The sequence below is a fragment of the Hetaerina americana genome, unplaced genomic scaffold (genome assembly GCF_022747635.1).
Source record: "Hetaerina americana unplaced genomic scaffold, ioHetAmer1.1.p SCAF_4, whole genome shotgun sequence".
NCBI classification, from domain to species: Eukaryota; Metazoa; Arthropoda; class Insecta; order Odonata; family Calopterygidae; genus Hetaerina; species Hetaerina americana.
In genome coordinates, this window is record NW_027286985.1 from 20929269 (window position 1) to 20952915 (window position 23647).

General features: G+C 41.0%; 1 protein-coding gene across 8 annotated transcripts in view; it reads right to left on the bottom strand.

Moving 5' to 3' along the window:
* The window catches only part of Pax (paxillin), a 483495-nt gene that overhangs the window by 10319 nt on the left and 449529 nt on the right, over positions 1-23647 (bottom strand). For 7 of the 8 annotated variants that reach the window (XM_071590642.1, XM_071590639.1, XM_071590643.1 and 4 more), the window contains exons 3-5: positions 22721-22925; positions 21289-21418; positions 20125-20272 (exon numbers count right to left, since the gene is read on the bottom strand). In XM_071590642.1, coding sequence (XP_071446743.1) covers positions 20125-20272; positions 21289-21418; positions 22721-22925 — 483 coding nt within the window. The remainder of the gene's footprint in view (positions 1-20124; positions 20273-21288; positions 21419-22720; positions 22926-23647) is intronic. The other variant, XM_071590636.1, reaches the window with a different exon arrangement.

Here is a 23647-nt window from a genome sequence, read left to right on the forward strand (position 1 = left end):
CCCTCTCCCTTCCCGTACCACTATTCCCGACGGATACCCCCACACCACTTCCCTCTCCCGCCGCCCCCAAAACGCCCGTCGTGCACTCCGCCATGCCAAACCTTCCTTGACCGCGGACGCCTGCCTCGCCCCCACAACACGCGCAGATATAACCCCTTCCCACCTCTCTCTCAACGTACCCCTAAACCCCTCCTCTCTCACTTAACCCTTTCCATCTTCCTCCTCTCCCTACCCACCCCACAACCCGTGCCGCTCTTCTCTACGCGGATATATATCGCTCTCCTTCCCGCCCAGTCAACACCACGTGGGCGCGCGAGATGAGAGATGGCGCTGGGCTCTAAAGGGACTGTCCCGGCGACGCGACTGTCCCCTATCCGGAGGAAGGGAACGGAGGGGGGTTAGGGACCATGCCACTTTCCAGATGCCCACCCTTGTTCACGTCGGCTCCCAAGGGGAGTGAACCAAAAATTAGGTTTTTTCCTTATTTTTTTTTTTTAAAGGTTGCGAAGACTAATTGGTCAGGCGAGAGGGGTGATATTCCAAGGGAGTCGTTCGAATAGCGCGCAATGCGACAAGCTGTGGTCTAGGCGCCGCCGTGATCCTGCCGGAAGTCGCGGAAATAAAACGCCCACTCTGATCCCGAGTGACCCGCGAGATGACATAAAATGGACGATGAAATAACTTCCCCTGGATTCTATCGGATTTTCAAAGGGTGAGCGAAAGTCAAAGCAATCACCGAAGCGATTTTCAAAGAAATTGAATCTAAAAACAAGATATTACTGGGCGAAAACTTCTTGAGTGTAGAACTGGTATAATCAGAAACATGTCAGAAATCAGACCTATCAGAACGCTGGATAAGGATTTAAAGCTTTCAAAGCATATAGAAGACAATTGATGGAGATCACGTGGAAATACAAATAAGTATTGAAATATGCATTAAGGTAGACGGTAGTTATGAACACACTATGATAAATATGGATCGGGAACACTGTGAAATGAATTCCTAAGGAGTAAATTTAAGAAAAACCCAGAAGCAGAAGATCATGTCTCAAATTTAGGGGAAACTAAGCCAGTCATCTAACATGGATTAAAGGAAATTAAAAAACCCACGTGGAAAGAAGAATATCCTAATTACCAGTGTGAGATAATGTAAGAATGAAAAGATTTTCATCTTTTGGTAGAAAAATCAGGAAAAGAGTCGGCAGAAGAAAGTCAAATCTCCTCATATCTGCACCCGCAAACATCGATAAGACTGATGGAAAAACGTATTTACGACGCAAAATTGACTGGATCAATCCTTAAAAAATTACGGCATCACTTTTAGACGTCAATTTCAATATTATATTACTTGTACATCAAATGATGGAATAAACAATTAATCGATTGTGATCCAAAATCAAAACCGTCCACTGAGATAGTTACTGATGATAGACGAATGGGATAGTTCTCTTTAAGCATTGAACTACAATTCTGGCGAGTATTCCATGAAAAATTATCCGCCGAGTAGGCGAAAGCGTCGCTAATGAACGCAAACTTTCGCCAGTGAGGTCGGATGGTAATGACGCCACAAGCATTCTGTCTCTGAAAAAATAAGGCCGTAAAATGTTAATTGGACTGGGCTGGCAAGTGACCGAATGGGAGGCTCTTTGCTACGAAACGACGCGGCTACAATAGTTGAACCACTCATTATTAATTAAAAATAGTTCTTGAAAGAAACATGCGCACCTACCACTAACAAGGAGGCAAGAAAAATCCTTTAGACATGGAAAGGGAGGTCTAAGGTGTATTGACTCGTTAATTAAACGTTATCACTCTAATTTGGGAGTCACACTGGCATGAGTCCCATCTCCTACATTAGAAAATAGGAGTTATTTCGAAATCGGGGAATATTTTTAAATCACGGGGAAAATCGCGAGTAATTTACGATCTGACGAATAAAAAAAATCAGACGGAAAGATGGAAAGATTACCACCGAACTCACAAAACTCTCTCTGAAAAGTTGCGTTGCCTTTTATTTTCCCAGTGAAGAGGAGCAACGCTATGTAATCCTCCTTCACCTTCGTGGGCGACTAGATTCATAAATTCTTATGTAAACACCTACCACAGCGCCATCTCATTAAACTTCATGGGAAGGATCAATGCTGACCGAAAATGTCCTTTTTTCTAAGATATAGGATAAACCTCTAATGAAGGAATCGTAAATGTTATGATCACGTCTCTATAGTAACGCATATGCTATGACTCATGCAAACGTATTTTGGTAGAGGAAGAGATCAGGATACCAACCGGGACTCGCACCTGGGCCCTCAGCGAAGGAAGCCAGTCAAATCGCTTGCCCTCTACAAAAGAATTTAACGAAGCAATGCTTTGCTAGAGGGATCCGCCAAGGGGTGCGATCTTAGTTGAATGGCGTCGACACGTTCTTCTGAGTCGATGTCAAGAAATTTATCGAACGTTGGCAAAGTACTTTAACGCATTGGTTTCGATTTGGATGGAGTTCGCATTCATACATTTCTACCAGTGCATTTAAAACTTCCTTCTAATTACATATTTTGGAGAGAAAAATGCGATATCGAACTTTTTTTGAAACTCAAACTTAACGACAGATGCATTCGGACACCTACGTCACAATTTCTCCCTGTTTATCCTTCCCCGTCCCGGATTCCCCACCTTCCCACAAATGTCCACCCGACCAAACTGACACAAACGGGCAGCATTTCGGCGGCGGGCCCCGAGGGATCAGCCGTATTTACATCAGGCGGACGCGCGACTTGCGAATTGGAAACGCGAAGGGAAATTTCATCCCACCCCCGTGAACGCTGTGCCCCTACCGCTCCAGTCGACGCCTGACCTACCCTCTTTCCGCCTTCTTGAACTCACCCTCTTCGAACGGACACCTATCGGTGGTGCTGCCCGACGGGAAATATACGCCCCTTCTATCCCTACCCCACTACCCGCATCCGTGCCGACGAAATATTCATTTCCGAACGCGTCTACAGCCGCGTCCCGCGCCCTAACTTCGCCACGCCCGTGGACAGACTGCCGACATCCAACCCGCCCGTACACTGCTACTAGAAACATCATCGACTCTCCATCACGCCGCTTCGGAAAAATTTCTGGACTGGACTTGATATAGTTTGGCGCTGTTTCCATAGCCCTTGCGTTCCAAGGCTTCCAAGTCAATGGAATATAACGCGAAAGGGTATGAAGATGTTTCTATATTGATTGAAAATCCACCATATTTATCTTCGTCAATGCTAGAGAATACTACGAATGTCTTATCTTTTTAGCATACACATTCCTCTCCAATTTTGACCTCTGATTACCAAAGTTAGCAAGGAATAACTCATTGTTTGTAGGCAAGTGAACCTCATGTCTACGCTCTTTGTCATTTCATTAACCACATCTTCAGCTTACATAATGCTTACATAGTCATGCGCTTAATGAAGTATGGTAGACAAAGAATCATGTGCTACAAGAGGTGGGTAAGGTAGGACTAAATTGGTAGCTAATAAGTAATGGCTAAACATAATCAAAATCGGCTTTGATTCGTGAAAACCGTTCTTGTTTTCAGCCAATCATAAAACCATCAGTCATTCCCTCCCTCTTCCACCGCTTATTGCGTGTTTTCCCTACCTCGCCATGAAATATTTATTTCACCACTAACTCTAAGAATTATTATTTTCCAAAGATGTATTTACGTCATTTATCCTCCCAAACACTAAGAGTAGTTTATTTAAATTGCTAATATTTAAACAATATATACCATTAGTTATTACAATAGACACTTTACAAATTAGAGAAAGGTTATGGACTGTCAGAACAATATCACAGAACTTCACGAACGTTTGAAGCACTTCCCCCTACGCATTTTCCTTTTTTCAGTTTCTCAAATTTAATACCAACTCTCTTTCCGGCGTAAATACCTATTTTAATAATACTAAAATTCTCTAACATATCATTAAGTTCATCTCTTTCCCTCTCTAACCTAATATTAACCCCCTTATCACAGCCTCCAACATCAAGCGACCTCGTAATATATCCTCCATCGCGTTTTTCTTCCTTCTTTGAAATTCCTCCAACAGAATTTTCTACGAATTTCCTCAGGAAACATCACCATCCCTATCAAATCCAAAACTTCTTTTGATTTCCTGTTCCACCGACCTATTTCCTCCATTTTTATCTTTACTAAAATCTAGAAGTCTCTCAACTACATCATCGTATGCCCTTAAAAACCTGGTTCCGGAGTTATTAAAAGCTACAACGGTGCAAGTCTTTAATCATCAATTATTGTCGTAGAGTTCTGGCCATGAATTCCTCTTTGCAATTAATTCTTTGTCCCTTTACCCACCCTACCCACACGCCATCTGATCTTTATACAGCAGTTTTACCTTTTCCACTAGTATCTAATCATTTTCTAGAGATTTTTCTAGCAATACCAATAATATTACTAGAACTAACTATACCGAGTGCGAAATCATTCTTCTGCTCCTGTCGGCCTCTTCCTTCCGTCTACTTTACCCTTTTGCTGGATTGGAATTAAAATTAACCCAACGAATTTTTCTGATCCAATTCCTACCCCACATCCGAATAGTAACATTTTTCTTCAAGTTTTAGTTTAACTGAGTAATTATGCAGTGATATGTTGCAACTGTGTTCGTCTCATTCATTACTCTCGGTCCTTTGTTTGTCGCAATATATAGGTCACATTTCCTTTCTCTATTTGCACACACTGGCCTCATTCTCTCACCTATCCTCACAACCGCCTTTAAATTTATTTCTGTTCAATTATTAAATTTCTTACCCTATATCAATTTGCCGTTTTCACGGGTACGATACCTCGCTTATGATTCGGAAGTTTTCATAACATCGCATTGTTCTTTTTACCATGTCCCCTCACTCCAAACGGTTTATCGACTACAATGTTCAGCGTAACCACAGAGACAAGGCTCTTCGCGACATTAAACTTGGAATTTCAGTTTAGTGAGTTTATCAGTCCAAAGTTAATAACCCGCAAGAGTTTAGGATTCCCAAAAAAATATTACGCCACCTTAACTATAAATAATTTTTATCTCTCCAAAGATGTTGAGGATAACAATAAGCAGACCACAGATGGATTAAAAAGCTGATTATTTTTTCAAATAAATAAGTTTTTGTATGTAATGATAAAAAAATTCATGCAGTAATTTACCAAATGGAAATCCGAATAAAAAATAACACAAAAAATGAACTTTCAAAGAAAAGTAATAATAGCTTCCGATAAAAAAAGTGTAATTTATGTTTTTTCAATTGTCTTTTCTAGTATGTTCAAGTTTCCCCGAAAGGAATTCCGCGTCCCCACGGGAGAGTCGCGACGTGCACCATGGGACCCACCGTCAAATACGTAAAAGTCAGCTGTCACGTCCAGCATAGTGGGCAGTCTGAGGCCAAGTTCGCAAGTCGACAGTTTGAAATGCGCATAGTAATTAGCACAACTCCCACAGTTCACTTACATATTTTCAATACATCGCGCGTGGATACAAGAACTGATGGCATAAGCTCTTTATTACTACACCAACGCATCTGGCCTAAAATATTTGAACTGATGACCATTCGTATAGGTCTCTGACATAGGTCTCTTACTTCCAAATCAATATTCTTATTAAGGGTTTAAATTACGAAGTTTTTTTATTTATCACATTATTCCGCACTGTGGTTCACAGACTGTTTCGTATATGCTATGCAGCGGTGGGATAAAGGAATGCCATTAAAAGAAGGAGAACAGATCTCTGAAACGGCTGTTAATTGCAACTGGAGAAAATTTTATAGTGAAAGACGCAACCGTAGGTGGACAAGAGAGATACAAGTAAAGTAAAACTATGATAAAAAAGTCACCTAAAAATAAAACAAATATTTTAAACAGCAAAACCTCAGGTTTTCCTTCTTCAGTCCTCGCGCTGTGTTAAAGTTATACATGTATTGCATTTGACGTGATTTCCACACTGGTGGCTTCTTCGCCTTACCATATTTTCCGCCTCCACGGCCCCTCCACGCTCAGCAGACATGACGCCCTAAAAAGGCGAAACGGATCTGTCCGATGTAAAACTTAACTTTAAACTTACGGATGCTGGAACGGAGGCAAGGAATAATCATTAATTTACTTTTTGGGTTTAATGTTCGTTCGGCTATATAATTGTGTAGGACAAAACATTTTAGCCAAGAGGAAAATTACACCGAACAAAACATAATCTCAGCTGAGCACCAATGAGCTCGCATATACGAGTCTCCTAGATTTACAAAAAATATATATTTATTGAAACGAGAGGAGTACGTCTCTATTAACACTACAGGTAAGCCGAATCCCGTTCAAGAATTTTTTTAGCGCATTCGACCTTAACACGGAATACAAAATAAATAAATAATACTAAGATAATTATAATGACAAAAAATATTTCACATAAATTATTCGATTTTTCAAACTTGGACACTAGGTTACGGTCAGTTATATTTTTTTTAAATACGTCAATAAAGAAAACGATAACCTTTATATTTAACGTCTACATGAAATTTGATATAAAATAAAGTATTTGGATCATTATTGGAGCCTACTGGACGGTACTCGAGAGGCGCTGCTTCAGAAATACAATTATGGGTACATTAATGTATACAGCATCCATTTAGAACCGTAGAGGCTGATGGGACAGCACAGTGATAAGGATACCGCGGTGTAACGTATCATTTATTGGTACCCGTAAAAGAATAGAGGAATCGACATTTCTAAAAAAGAAAGATGCGATTATCCCTCGGGTAATCCATTTACAAAAAAAAATAGGAGGTAGCAATTATTAAAGACACAAATGACATCAGTCTCAATAGTCGTCATTATTTAGCCTCATAAGGAGAGCCTTTTCCTAATCAAACAAATTTTCTCCCTAATTACTCCAGGACTTGTTTTTTATCCTGGGTTCATTTGCTCCCTCAAAAGGGTGGGGGGTTTGGAAAAGTCTTTTTCTGATCGTAACAGGCTGTCGTGGGGGAAAGGAAGTGGCACCAGGTATTTAGATATTTTGAGGAAAACACCAATTTTGTATGGTTAACCCGAAGGTAGAAAAAACAATAACATACTAACGTATGCCATCACTGCATGGAAGGGACGAGGGTTAAATTGGGCCCCAGAGAACGTGGCTATTATCAATACAAATTTGAAAATTATTAAAGGGGCACACACCAGGGGTAATATATGGCACAGTCGACAAATTTTGACGCCAAGAAAAAGACATGAAAGATAGACATCCCAATTTATTCCCATCAAATAAGAAAATCCTCATCACGGCTTTTCTTTCAAGTATCACGGTGGGACAATTGCGGCAGTAATAAAATTTTCATTCTTGCGAGAGTAATTTCCCTTCTCAAAACAATTGGTTTCCTTTAGGTAAAGAATTTCACCCTCCCCCGTTGCTTAGGCAGAAGGTGTCCCAAACAATGCTGCTCATTTCCGTCCCTGGGGTGAAAATGTTTACGGGACACACGAAAATTATGCGTGCCGCCACGAAAGGCTCACAAAGCGGTGGAAGGTATCTGCAGTTTGCAACTGCGTCTAAGTATCCTCACGCGGCTTCTGAAGGGTTTGCGAGCGCGCCATAAATTTTGACGATCGCCCTTGCTTTCCCTTCATTGAGCCGCCGATCGCCGAAGAGGTCCCCGGATGGAACGGTATAACCCCGATGAAGGCGGTGACTTTATCGGAGCAGCTTTATATGGGAAATTAAATTCGTGATTTCTTCGAAAAAATAAACCATCATCAATGCACCTATTGAATTTCCATGTCAAGATGAACTTAATCACGCCCGAAAATTCACAAAAAAAGAGAAAAATATCGGAGTTAACCTATTCACACGACGGGGAAATTGGCGCCCAGGAAAGTAATTAAATGAAACGCCATGATTTTTTTAGCGAAATAGTACGTTAAGCATTGGCCTTCTGTGCTTCAATAAAAACAGCAAGGCGAAACGACAAGCATAAAATGTCCCAACCGATAAAAGAATCGCGTAAGCTCACTTTCGGAGCCATAAATGATCTTGAGGAAGCTATGTCCAACTCATTTAAGCTTCACACAGCAGTAAATATCAAAGTTAGGGCCCAAAATAAAAAGTAATAATAACAAAAAATCGATAGAAGTATGACGAAGTGCAGGGCAGTTGAAAGACGCCGAGGCATTCGTTGTTTTATATGAAAATTCTGCAAACCTAGTCGATTTTTATTGGTCTAATAACTGGCACTCGGGGCATTCAGAAAAGGTATTTCCTTAACGCTTATGCTCCGATAGATTTCTTGTTTGATTCCCGCCGATTCCCTTTTCGTTGTCTACATGATCCTTTTGGTGTCCGTGTCAATATGGTTGATAATCATTTGATCAATTGTATGAAACACCATAATTTAAATTTAGAACGACTGTGTGTGGCACTGATGAGAATATAAGTCTAAAGGTACGCCACTCCGGCCTTAGATTAGCTCAGCAGCAGTTCAATGACAGTTTTGATGACTAACCCCAAACTGAGAAATTTTCTCGTGATAGTGCATAAATGTTCTATCCCACCATAGACAAAGAATATCTCGGATGTGACGCTGTCGAGCGGTACTTTACTGATAAGTCGACAACGATATAATGGCGATTTCAAACAAGGAATACGCGCTGAATAAAACCCTTTGTTTGGTTCTGCGCGGATGATAAACAAGGTAACAAGGAAAACAAACTAAAGGTGACTGTATGCTTCCGAAATATGGTGCTGAATTTGAACCTCGAAAAAGAAAAGGACGCAGAAAATGAATTATGATAGGTAAGCTTTAACAAGAGGTGAAAACATAAAGCCAAGTGAAAGAAGAAACAGGTTCACCGGCACCACCAAAAAGAGACAGTGAATTCATGACGAGGAAAGGGAAAACACTACGTTACAACTTAAAGGGTAGGCCAAGGGACAGACTTTGTTCTCAGATCAAACAGCAATGCAAGTGGAAATATATGGCTATAAGGCGTTGAATTAATTAGAATGAACACGGAAAAAAGCTCGCGGCTGAGATAAAAACCATCGAGAGCCAATTTGCTAATGGTGGAGTACATTTGGAAAGGTATACTAAACTAGTGAAATCGCGGAAAATGAGCGGGAATATTGAGGAGGGCGTCGGCGTCTATCCTTGGATAAGATATTCTAAAAATACTTCGAAATCATATGAAGGCGCCGTGACTTGGCGAGTGCCTGCCGCAAACCAATTACCTGGAGAGGCGGAGACAGGAGTCATCGTTCATATGAATGAACAGAGACTGAGATATTATTATCTAAGGAATAGCAGCTTATCACCTCTTTATTTTTCACTCCGATTCTTCAGTAACAGACGCGTTTGGAACACTTTGGAGTCAAATATTCCGAGAGGCCCTGGAACGCCATTGGGACCTATATGTGAGGACCGCCAGAAAGATTCGTACGTCAGTCAAGTGTGTCATGAAATTAACTTGAATTGGAACGCCAATGTAAAAGATTAATGAATCCTGAAGCAGAAATTCTAAGGATGGGATTTCGGGAATGGGAAGAATGGGGACTATGTGCACAAGTAAAATAAAATCGTCCAACGAAGGAGAATTTAGGGATGAAAGCAGCACTATAATTCACTCAGTACCCGCAAAATGGAAATACTGGAGTATACAATAACACTGCAGTCGAGATGATGCTCAACCTGAGTTTTGAGAATGAAGCGGATTTTTGAGATACCAAAAAAGGAAAGTGGGGAAAATTTCATTTGACACCAAGAGAAACCATATTGGTACAAAGTCACATGCCTTCAGTATGAACCAATGTGAGGGGAAACTTCGGAAGGAGACGGCGGAAATTATTTTAAAAATGTGAAAGGAATGTTAAATTATTGCTGGAGATAGGAAGAAAACTGTCGGAAGAGGCGAAGAAACAAAAACAGAAAGAAGACATTGAATAGGGAAACGAACAAAAGAGAAGATACCATATTACGCAAAATGCAAGGTAGTTGTGGCAAAAATGCAGTGTCTAAGTACAGGTGAACTTCAAATTTGCGAAAACATTGGAGTGATTAGCCTGATGACTAATGCAGTGTCCACGATAACAATAATCTAACGAAGAAGATGAAGGGCCATTTATATTTATATGAATGAGAAGAGGGAGAGAAAAAAAACAAACCGACATTAATTGCCTTCATGAAACTGAATATAGAGTTCATTTCATCGTCGGCTCGAATACACTGTGTGATTGCACGTAGATTGAACTGAAAGACAAATGCTTACTATACATTAAACAAAATAAGGTACAAGCATAGTAGGAACAGAAATGAAGGATGGAAAAGATGATATAATGCTATTCAAATACGTTTCAAACCTTTGTAAGGAGATGTATGAGATCAAGTGAAATGTACGCAAAAGTGAGCTATGAATACATCTTCTATATAATTGTACGTAGAAGGGTACAGGAAACGCAAATCGCGATTTGTAGAATTGACATTGAAGATATAAAGAGGACAAAATAAAACGAGGAAGAATATACGAATTGATTTATAAATAATCTATCTATGAGAGAGAAAGCATAATCTCAATTTTAAAACCAAAAGATTGGTGTGCCTATTAAAAAATGATCATTTTCAAGTAAAACTAGATGAAAGAATTAATGAACAAGTAAAAGAATAAAGCTAATAGGGTAAAAGACCGCTAGCTATGGATTAAGTCGGAAGGAAATAGTAATTCAGAACAGCCAAAACCGGTTCACAAATAGATAACTATCTATTAGGAGAAAAATTAACCAACGGCCAAAGCAGCCACAAAACCGGTTCACAAAAACCTATACACGAGGTTTATTTTTATATCGCTATAAGACGCAGACGACAGTGACAAGCAGAAAGAAGAATATTAGAAAAGATAGAAATGCGACCACAGGATTAAGAGAATAAAGCCACAAAACGAATAGACCGAGTCAATAATGAAGAAGTTCGCCGCGGAATGGCCAAGGGAAGAAGCCCTTCGAAGGCATGGACAAGATGAAGGAAGCTAATGGGGAACAATATTGGGAAGATATTTTAGTGAAAACCATCACGGAAGGAACCACAGAAGGTAAGAATTAAAGATGAAGATGAAATGCGAAAAGCTAGTGACAACAGAGGACAGCGGAAATAAATTATGATGGAAAGATAGGAAGGAATGATGAAGTTGGCAGACAACAGAATAGTTTGAAGGGCTGAATAAAACTAATATTATTAATGATGCTGATGAAGAAAACAAATTCGGCTGCTCTGATGACTTTATAGATTGATAGGAATCTTAAAGTTTGAATGTCTGGCTAATTTAATATTTTCGCAAGATCATTATTGTTGATGATACACCCAGATGAACAGACATATCATGAATGATTTTCATTGCTTACCCTTCGAAAGATATTTATGTATTTATTAAAAAAAATTCACATAAATATTCCACATTAAAAAATCTTCGTCTTTTGAAGTTAATTTTGTGAAAAATTCTTCGTATATTTTGAAGTAAACCTTGGATTTTTACAATTTTTCTGTTATATATTAATCTATCTTCAGTGCGTTGACACCCATATATCATTAACACTTCAATAAGCATTAAGTACGGTACCTCTCTGCGTTCGTGTGAGAAGGTCAAATGATAACTGTATCGTTTTTCTTGAAAGTTTATTGTTCCCTCCTCGTTCACCGATTATATGAAAGTTTCGAGTAAGTATTGATTATCTCTGTACATAATCATTCAATACGAATCCAATTACATTTAATCAAATCATTTTGAATTAATTGGTCAAATTCTTCTTCTAAAAATTGAACTCAGCACGCTTAACAAGAACGAGGACTAAACTCAATTGACAAATATGAGGCTAAAACTGTAAGAAACAGCCTAGGGAACCTTGGTCGACTCCACATCGGTCGACTGTGTTTACATCTGAAAACATCATCCATGGACTGATCCGTGAAAATACGTCTACAGCTTACACAAAGATATTTACAAGAAAGAAGAGAATTGAACATGATTTTAAAACGGATTGAGAATGGGCAATAATTCTACTCCCTGTAGGAAAAAAACAATTTCAAGACTTCATCAACTATCATAAAATCATCGATGATTTTTTCACTCATATTTTTGTGACCACTGTCGACATAAAACAGGCATGACAAGAGGTTATGAGTTGGAGGAGACAAGACAGCTTCCATATTGCTCCGTAGGCATGCAGAAATAATTAACAAGGATGTGTCACGAGAGACTAAAAGAAGCGCTGGAAAAATTATATGCAAGCCGGGGAAGCCAAGAAGAAATATTTTAAACTACACTGCAAAGAAGATACATAGACTGCTTTTCCTCTGCGCAGCTTCCGGTAGCTCGCGAGTTTCTGGCTTCCAGGAGAGCCTTAGCTTGAATTCTGATTTCCCAGAAGGCGAACCACCCGCCAGATTATACTCCACGTCCAAGCGCCACTCCACCTCACAAGCCGTAGGGGGTCGCTCAGGGCGCCAACTTGGGAAGGGCGTAACCATCAACATCAAAAGCGGGTGACTACCACATTTTCCGTAATTTGAGAATCTATAAATTTCCGATTTTAATTTAACAACTGATTTCGAGGGACACTAACGTCATTACCTATGTGCACAAGGTTTTGCTCAAAATTTCCAAATTCGAAGAAGGTGCTATGATGATAATGGTGAGGAAGAGAGAAATGGCTTGCCACCAACGCCCTCTTACAAATAGGGCGCCGAAAGACATGGGGCAAGTCCCCTCCCTGAACTAAGATCATAGACCCAAAGGCCAGCTCATTAGGGGAATACAAGTTCACCTCTAAACAAGCACTACGGCTTGTGAAATTCATAAATTTCGGGATTTGAGGACATGCTCTTCCACTGAATACCCTCCGGTTTCACATGGTACCCAGGGAACCACACTGCTGAAGTTTATGAGGGGGTTTCCGGGGATGTAACCCGGATTTGAGACCGGGACCCTTGCGAATGTGGCCGAGCGTCCTTCCCACTCGACTACCTCGCCACCTCCAGCTCAGAAGCCTGAATGAATTCGACAGCCCATGCCTCGGGCCGCCGCCCTCTCAGCACCCTTCGCTTTCCTCACACCCGAAAACTCACGCCCCTCCTCTCTCCGAAGATTTCACATCCCCCTCCCACCCACTCCGTTCCACAACGCACACGCACACACGCACAAACACACAAGCACCCATTTTCATATGGAACCGCGCTTCCACCGCCGCTTCTCCTGAGGAAGGAATCTATTTCGGGAGACGGCTGACTCCACGGGAGCGGGTGGCTTTGCGCCGTGGGCCAAGTAAGGGCCTGCCACCGGGGCCCCCACCCCTACCCTCCCGCCACCTGCATCCGCGAAACCTCCTCCCCTTACTCCCCTCCGCACTCACCCCTCTTGGCGGACCCATCTTGCTTCTCCCCTCCTTTCCCTTTCCCCGCCCCATCCCTCCCTCTCCTCTTCACCTATGGGTTCCCTCGCCCCCACGCCCGTTAAACAGGGGTGGGCAATATTTGTTAACCTCACGGGGAGTGGGCTCGTGAACGGTCGGGGAGACGGCGAGCCGGATCGCAAGGATTGAACGCCACACGTTCACGCCGGGCGCCACTCCTTCACCCCCCCCCCCTGTCTCCGCCGCGCGCACTTTTCGACGTGGCCTCGACCGCGAGCTCCATCACTTGCGGACGATGAAGGCGCCGCGACCTGTTCGATGGCGAACTACACCCATTTTCACGAGCGGAAACATTTTACGTTGATCGGGGATTGCGTCGGACCTCGGCGACTTGCGCTAACTAAGTTCAACTAAGTTTTAGGGCGATAGGAACAAGGGGCGGTATACAATTCCGAACATCCCAATTCGATATTATTTATTCCTTACCGAAGAGCACATATGGATCACACATAGATTTGCATATATGATTTTACTGACACAAGGATGCGTGGCAGACCAATAGGCGAGGGCCACTAGGCTAAAGATTGGAGAGCTCGGATACAATTCCTGGGCATGCCTCAGGACATTCTCAACTTCTGAAAACCAGCGTGATTTTTCGGTAACCAGATCTTCCTGCGAAACCACAGAAAAATGAATAAGCCTGTTCCATCTAGGTGTGTGAATTTCACCCACCCACCCCATGGGGATTAGTACGAGATGAGCTCTAACTTTGCCTATTAAACCAACCCTTGTGTTGATTACTGTAGTTTCTTAGCATAAGATTGGAGCGCACATGCAGCTCGCTTCATCGCAGAGCAGTCTAATTAACACTACACGAGCGACAACGACCATCGGCAGCCAAAAAATATATCCATACAGTTTATATAAATTGACACCCTTCACGTTAACATAGACCCTTATACTAGATGACCCGAAACCATGGAAATACATATAGTCCTGGTTTTGTCAACTCAATGCCTAATTACATATGAAATGCGTGAAATTCTAAGAACAATGTGAGAAGGTGAAAACCCAATATTGATTTTTCGGAGACAATACGTGCCGCTTTTTTTTCGGATTCCCACTGACCTATTTCAATGCCCCACATCCATTTCTCGACACATTTCCCTCCCCGATAACTATCGCCTTGCTCACCCAAATGTCAAAATTGATCATTTTGGTCGAATTGGTCGAAACTAGAGACTGCCTTCTTCTATCTCTTATATTTTCCAGAATTAAACACCCTAATTTCATGCAAATGTTGCAGAGAGAGAGAGAGAGAGAGCTCTGGATTAGAATCTGGATCTTGCCCCGTAAAACTGCCGACTAAGCCCTGGTTGTAACTTAAAAGTTGGTAGAACATGTTACGCTTGAGTGCATTAGTTGAGCAGTTGCCTTAAAACGTATTACTCGAAAATGTTTGTACATGACACTTCAGTTTTTGTCGGCGGTGAAGGTATTAAAGTTTATTTGCCAAAAATTTAATTTTCATGCGGTACGAAAGAAATGAGTAATAGCAGAGTAAAAATCGTAATCCTAGGATACACTACAAACAAATCTTTGCAAATTTCTCATCTCTCCCTCATCTGGATAACTTATCATGGCATAACTGCGGCACTCAGCACAATAAATGCTTTAGAAAACGCTTCTTTCACAACTGTGAAACCATTATGTTTTGCAGATCTCTGATAAAACATTCATTTTATGAATCCTCAGAAATGACTGACGGTCATAAAAGATGGAGACGAATTACTGCTTGCCGGAAATCAACATAAATCGAACTATTAAAAGCCTCTGTTTAGATGCGTGAAGCCAATGATGCCGAATGTGGAGCGTGAAAAACCGTTTACTCCGCCCTCAGAGGCCGATTAACGAGCTTGCGCAAGTTCCGAAGAGAAGTCCCTAATCAATTCAACTCTAATGCCGCATGCGCCCAGTGAATTACTCGCACGCCTCTCTCTCCCATCATCCTGCGCCATGGCATCTGGCCAGGGGTGGCCCGGGGTGCTTTGTTGTCTCGATGGGAAAGGACTTGATGTGAAAGCTCCGGCAATCACGGGCCGATTCACCCTTTCATCATATGGGAAGAATTTATCAATGAAGAAAAAAGTTCATCGTACTTTCTGGCTACACTCGCATTTTTACCACGAAAATAAAAAATACAGGAATGTAGCAGACCACATTATTCACCACAGATATAATTCTAGGAATGATAATGATGGTGAAAGGATGCAGTTTTTTTAATGATGTGAGAAGGAGATTACAGTCCCCGAACAAATGAACATAAGGAAATAGTTCTGTTTACCACTCTACAAATCGGGGAAATATGAATAATTCATTCATGCTGTAGGCTAACAATAAATATTGACGAAACTAGATGCTACATTCTTACTTGTGCTTCGCGGTTAAAAAATAGTCCTTCACTTGGGAGATGCGTACGTGCATCTCATCTAGTTTCTTCGGCAATATTAGTAACGATATATAATTTCAAATTGAGTAAATGTCTTTCCGATAAATACAACTCGAGATGTGCAAGGGAGAACGTTTTAAGTATAATTGTTCGAGTGTTCAGAAATTCAAGAGATTTCTATTATTATCCTCTTATCCTGTTTTACTAACTTATACACGTCCCATTTTACTCTCCAAGGATGAGGAAAAAAAATTAAAAGGACACTTATTTTTACGCACTAAAGTGAAGCAATGTACCAAAACGCATCCAACACATAGTATAATCATGCCTCTATAATAGTAAGTGAATATCCCACAGAGGATTTCCATACAACGCATCGAGTTAGAAAAGGAATGTTTTTCGAAGTTTCGATTTTCTATTCACCCACTAGGTTTTTTTCTGTTTCCGAATAGACATGATTAACCTTTCTCCATCGGTGACATAATTGAGCTACCAAGATGAGGTGGGATATGATTGGCTCGGTGAATAATCAAGTGGTGCCCAGCGACAAAAAGTCGGGTTCCCATCCCGGCAGCGATGAAACATTCGGCGATGCACACAAATTCACACTTGAGTACCGTGCGAACAGCACTTCGAACGCAGAACTCCGTCCATGGAACATTCGGATAGCCAATACCTCGGATGTTGATATCTGTAATAAGTCGGCTGACACTTGAATTGCTTGCCAACCTTCCTCCGATTCATTTAAAATTAATCCCATCGCCCAAAATTCCTCCTATGACGCAAGTGACCTTTGATGACCTCCCCTCCCTTCCCGATAACCCTCCAGTCATCTACAAGAGTTGGCTGGATGGCGCTCGACTCTCCCGGATAGGGAGTGGGACGCGAACCCGGTTCCTTCGAAGTTGCGGCTCCCCCTTCGCGACATGGCGCTTAAGGGTACACTCACCGCTTCAAAATAGTCTCTTCCCCAACATTTTGGCAACATTGGCCCGCCGCCAAAGATCATCCTCTTCTCCTCTCTTTCCACAGAATGATGGAGGGAAGCGGGTTATAAAAAATACGTCTCGGTATATGTGTATTTTTTCTTTTTAAACTTTTAGACGGCGGGAACGGCGGAGGGGCAGAGAGAGAGAGGGGTGTTTCTTGGAAGAAATAATGGAGAATTGCGTGGAAGGGTGGAATTTCTCCGGCTACGAAGGGAGGCTATCTTGTTGAGTAATGGCGTGGAAAGCGTAGGAGAAAGGGTAAAACGTCTTGATCGGGCTCAAGATAAAAGATAGGGAGGGGGGGTGGGGTTCAACGTCGGTTTAGCGGAGAGGGCGGGAGTTGTTCTTGGAGAGGTGCGGGGGGAGCAACGCGCCACCTGACATTCATTCACCTTCGCTGCTTGCATACTGTCGACCAAGTCGTTTGTGCTGCTCTAGCCACAAAGACCAAAACATAATCGCGGACTAATGGGCGCTTTTCTTTCCGTATTCAAGCATTGGCGAGCTTTTTCCGAATATACATCAATATATACACCAATTCTAACCTCAAGTCTCTGCTAAATCTAAGCTCAAAATCTCTGATAGCGAAACTCAACAATTAATACTTTTCAAATTTAATGAAATGGCCGAGAATAAGCGCATAAAAATTACGGAATCCATAGTGTTACGAAAATCAAAGACGGCAAGGAAAGTATACTGAAGAATAACTTGGAGGCGGATCGGACTGGGATAGAAGGATGGATGCTGGGTAGATGAGGTAGAGGGTGTAAATCTGAGGAATAACAGAAAGCACGGAAAATGGCTTTTGCATTTGGCAATTCTTAAAAGAGCTAAGTTTCTTAGAAGGCAACTGCACTCTGAGTTTTGGGTCCAACGAAAACCTGCCTTTGAACAGTAGGTTGGTAGATTACTACCAACAAAAAATGCGTAAACGGGATCATGAATTTAACGACCTTATTGAAAAGTCTACAGACTCTTGGTATAAGCGGAATTAATCATTAAGAAGGCGAATAATAAACCATCAATGTTCCCGATTTATTTCCTCTCTTCATGTGTTCAACCATGCGGACTGTCACCCAACTAGGATTCCCGATGCATGATGGAATTAGCCACTAAGTGCTAATGCATAGTCAGATAGAGAATAAAATAAGTAATATATTATTTTAAAATTGTCAACTTTATTTATTATGGCATTATATCTGAAATTTAGCACTTTAAAATAGATTTCGAAGGAAGTGCCTGCAAGAACTCGATAACTCGATACAAACATTAAACATCTCTGCTACAGAGAATGCTGGAACACGAAAACAAAAAATTGAGTCTTTTACTACTTTGTTTAATTAAAAATATACCGAAAAACGATACTTTCTGGGGGGAAATTATTACTGAAGGAAATATTTTATCCTTGGCTATTCAGATCAGATCCATAATTGTATTCATTTTAACGCATCATATTTGTGTTCATACGCATTTAACAGCAATTAAGAGGAAGAATTTTTTCTCCATTTCTTAGGGTCAGTTTAGTCAAAGAAATTGTGTATCAATTTTAAGGTGAATCTAAGCACCTGCGTCGGCATACATCATCTATCTAAAACTAGTCCAGGCAAACTTCCACAATTGATAACATCACCACAATCTTGGAGACTGTTCGAAAATATATTATTGGCACACACTAGTAAAACACAAAAATAGCCAAATATTCTCCTTTTGAAATTTAATCCAAGTTCTTATTAAGAATGGCCATTGAAAATACACGCACCAGCGGCAGAAACGATCACGCATGCTATTTAAAGTACGAGAGATTACGTAGTTTTACAACGATGGGATGAAAATGGACCACGAAGATGATACCACAAATGAAAACCGGAGAGAGTCATCAAATAAACTTTTCAGATGGAATCGAATGCTCTGTTTATTTAAAAAACTAACCTGCCATCAGTAAAACCATAGGGTAAGGATTGCTTATCACGTTAGATTTAGGGCAATAATATATATCTACATATTTGATGAATCAAGTCTTGTAAAAATTTAAAAAAGGTGTACAGACGAAAATTTAAAGTGGCCTCATTCACAGTTCAATACCTCCGAAAGAAAATACTGACTCTCTCCGACAGGATTTACTAAATGTCTAGCCAAAGGTGCAGGAAAAGCTTTGGATGTACGTCAAAGTCAAAGAGAAAAACCGCCAAGGAATCAGCGAGGCAGTCACAGAAAGTATCCCATCCCTGTATAGTGAAAAGAATTTTTGAAAAAGCGTATATATTTTGTAAGGTCACATGTGGGCCACTGAGGCCTCGACGAAACATCTCGCATACCCTGACAAGAGGTTGTCTCCCCATTTTGTCTTCGTTTCTATTTTTATCCTTCTCCAAGTCCATCTTCTCCCGAATATTATTTCCCAGGGCGGTGATTCCCCTCTATCTTTTTTGTGAGACACTTTTCCTGGAGATATTGCATATGTTTGCAAGTCGCGTTTGTATCCATGTTGTAATGAAATAAGGACAATTTGCACTTTTCCACAGTTTATTTAACGTACGACGCGTTTCAACTCACAGAGTCATCATCAGGTACAAGACAGGTCAAGTACAGGTCTTGTACCTGATGATGACTCTGTGAGTTGAAACGCGTCGTACGTTAAATAAACTGTGGAAAAGTGCAAATTGTCCTTATTTCATTATGATGAACTTCCACGACCTCAAGCCTGAATCTGTTGAACTTATCCATGTTGTATTTATTTTACCGTAAGATTCTCGTATTAGTGAAAAGTTGACCAGGAAATCTTGAAGAAATATCACAATTTATTCCGTAGGATTTCTTATACGTATGACTTCTTGTTACACTAACACTTCTGCGTCTTTACAATGACGTTACATGGTTTGATAACACGAAAGATCAACTTCTTTCTGCAGTTAATACAGGACGGACGAAATTTTGACACAGAAGAATAATTCGCGGGTAATACACATTTGCTCAATTCAATGATGACTACAAATTAAATTGCGCTGTAGAGAAAATGTGAAACAGCAATTACACAATTAATTTTGACTCTCCGATACCATGGTTTCACGACAGTGTGGTATCATCAGGTAATTTCACAGATGGTGCAACCATCGCACGCTGGAAAAATTTCACGAAGTCCCATTAACAGCTTTATTGAACTGGGCTGTTTATGGTCATATCAAACATTAATGTCGATAACAAAAATATAAAATCAACAAAAGAGGAGCGAAAAGTGAAGGGGAGATTCCAAATGATGACAACTGACACTTACCTTGAAATCAGAAAGGGAAGCCATGAGGTCATCAAGTTCCTTGGTTGCAGAGGAGGCGGCCGGTCCTCCATTATTGGGATAGCCCATATCTCTTGTTTCACGTATTGTTGTGTGAATTGTAGTGGTTCGCCCGTCAACCGTATCCCTGCTAGGGTGACAAAAAAGGAGAATTAGTCAAGAAATTATCCTACGTACGTATGCCTCGTGTAAAACATACAGAATTGCTTACGGCCTATAAAACAGGGGCGGCAAACCATTGCGAATGCAGTTTGGAACTGGGACTGAAAATCTAACAACTCGATTACCGGTTACAACTCTTACAACTCGGATAGTCGAGTGTTTTTTATTGCACATTTGAACATTTTAAACGATCAAATCATCTCACTTTTTCTCAGATAAACAAGAATTGAGAGAACCAGCAGAGAGATTACGATGCAACGGTGAACACATCTATGGAATTGGCGGACTTCTTCAAACCAACCATCGGGTTAATTACAGCGGTTTATGGCCATCAACTAAGTTTCAGTGGAAATTAAACGCAAAAGTTTTAAATTATTTTTCCATTAAAAACAATTTTCCAATCCGATTCATTTGAAAATTCCATCAGAACAGGAAGGCGAGTTTTTTTTTAAATGTTGAAATGGGATAGTGGATCAACTGAGTTGGGTGGAATTAGGAGCTGCATTTTGGATTAAAATTATTTCACTTAAGAAAACAAACTTTTGCTTCACCACTTCTTTTTCATACCCAGATAGAACTAATTTCTGTCACAATTAATATGAAGGTGCGATTATGAGCCATTTTTGACCTGACTTTAATTTTCAGCCATTCGGCATGATATACTGGAAAAATAATCATAATGATTAAAAAAATAATGCTTGTAGGGATTTCAAAAAAAGGTTAAGCCAAGGGAATTATTGCCGTGCGTATTAAAAATGTATTAAGGAAACTTATTCAGCAGTGGCAATCACAGAGAAATCACTCGGAGGAATCGCTTCGGTTAATGAAACTTGCCGTAGCAGATTACAATGAGAATTCCAACGGGGAGAGCGAGGCCGAAGTTGATAACTACGAAAGCAAGTCGGAAGCGTAAGTAATTTTGTCAAAGATGAGCCGGAAGTCAAACAAAAAGGTCGGATTACTGCCTCCGAGGGCACTGCTTACCCGTTGGGCACGACTGTGTCGAGTTCCTCGAGTAGGCTGTCCACCGACGGTCGCGGAAGGTCACGGCTCGCGCTGCTAGGCGAACGGACCATCGATGGTGACGGCGACCCGTTGGTCAAGTGGGTCATCTCTGCAAAAGGAATTCACTCGCGTTAGATTGCTAGCTCTTAACAAATCCTCGTGCAACGATGAAACTACTCAATCAAATCTCAGCCAATACACAACCAATCATTAACATATTCATCTCTACGGGATAACTAACTCATATTTCTCACATTATTATCTAAATATACATAAATAAAAGCCGCTGAGAGCACCTGCGGGGAAGCGTTAGGGTACCAGCTATTCATGCAAAAATTTGAACTTACTCATATACAAACAAAACTAGACGGATTTAACAAACCTTGAGAAGAAATAGATTATTTAGATCTTACATAGTATATAGAACTTACATGGTATACGCACAAAACCACATCCTATCCTATCTACCAAGAGCGTTTGTTGATAGAAGCATCGGAACCGACATCATTAAAATCAAGCGGAATCATGTTAGGAGACCAACAACATATCCGTGCGGGGAGGGCAAAGTTTTGTTGCACGCGAGGGAAAAGTTATCCAGGCGCACTTCTAACAGCGAAATGCATTAATAAAACAACTAAAATTTCGGACCCTTAGATTCATTTGCATTTTAGTTTTAGCCCGCCAAACAATACGACGACGATTCGTGGTTCAAGCAAAATGACAACTCCCACTGAAGCCCAAAGTTGGATAGTGTATTTATAAATTCGCAAGTTTTTGGCAATCGTTGGGCTCAACATCAAGGATTCACATTCTATAGACATGGTATGGCGCAACATAGCAATGCCCTGTAGCCCACGAACAGCGAGAATAACATTTGTCAAAACAGAAAAAGAAACACGCGCTGGTATGTTTATCAGTTACTTTACGTACTTACAAACGTAATGAAATAATTGATATGAACAAATTTTCATACTTACTACAATTTTCCTAATGTGGACTAATTCTCGGAGTATAAGTGGAAAATTTGTTGCACGAGTTGTACCTATGGATATCCCCAAATCATCAAAACTGTCACTTTTCGCGTACCTACCTATAGTGGTTGTTACATTACATTTTTAATTCAAGGAACTCTACTAATTCATGGCAAGTTTTGTTCAGTTCCTCTCGACTATTACCTTCTAATTTCCGATGAAATTACATATTTACCTTCAAGCTTAGGGGACTGCATGTAGTTTAGAGAAAGAAACTGCCATCCCCTTCCAACCCTTACCCTGGCGTGTGAATTTCAGCAGCAGGGCATAGGATATTGAGTGATTGCTATACCCTTGCTTGTCAAAACCAAGCCTTCTGGTCGAAAAATAAGGCTGGCACAGGCAAAATGTTTAAACTACCGGGATCTATAGTTCCTCACCTTTCCTCTCGGAGTATCCAGTGTAGCGAGCGTTGCTGAGGTCCTGCAGAAGGTTATCAAGTTCCGAGAGGTTGTTGTTGAGGGACGGCGGAGGCTCCCGGTGAATAGTCGAAGAGGATGACCCCGTGTGGTGCGAGGGGGCGTAGCTCTTCGTTGTGGTGGTGGTCATGGTCTCCTGGATCATCCTCTGGTTTTGGTACGTCGGCTGCAGGAGGAGAAACGAGAGACAGAGTTAAGGAAGGACGTGGAGACGAGGATCGGGTCCACCAGGCTTGCCCCGGTGCAAACAAACACGAAACATGTGATCCTGCCACATTTACAGGTGCAGTTAACAGAAATACGGGTGAAAAAACCTGTTTAAAAACCTTATAAACAACAATGAGAACGGTTACTTTTTTCCCACCGTGCTTGAATCATGTGCGGCTGAAATGAAGGAAACGTGCCTTAGAAAAATGATAACCAAAGCTTGACCATTCAGAGTATTCGAGTTCCAGCCGTTCATGTTCACAAAAATTTTATTCGCAAGACGTCACCGTAACGGTCGAGATAAAGTTCTTGGTTCGGTTAGCGTGGTGGGAAACGCTCCCACCTGCCTGCTAAACATTGTTTGATAGTTCAAATTCCGCCTGTTGTTGATGTCGTTTAAACTCTGGTAGTTCGACTCCTAAGAGAAAAATTTGGGAAGTAGAAATAGGCAGGAGACCCTATTTGTTTCAAGGGGCCGACACAAAAATGACACAAATGAGCTGAATTTCGTGCACCGATACGTGCGACGTTATGGCAATGCAAGAGCGAACTTGGAAAGAATTATCTGCACAGATATAGGAATGGTTTTCACGATGCAATTAAACTTGAGGAGCATAATTTGTCGGCTAAAATGGGACTAATATGCAGTTTCTTATTTGGCAACAAAGGAATATTTCACTA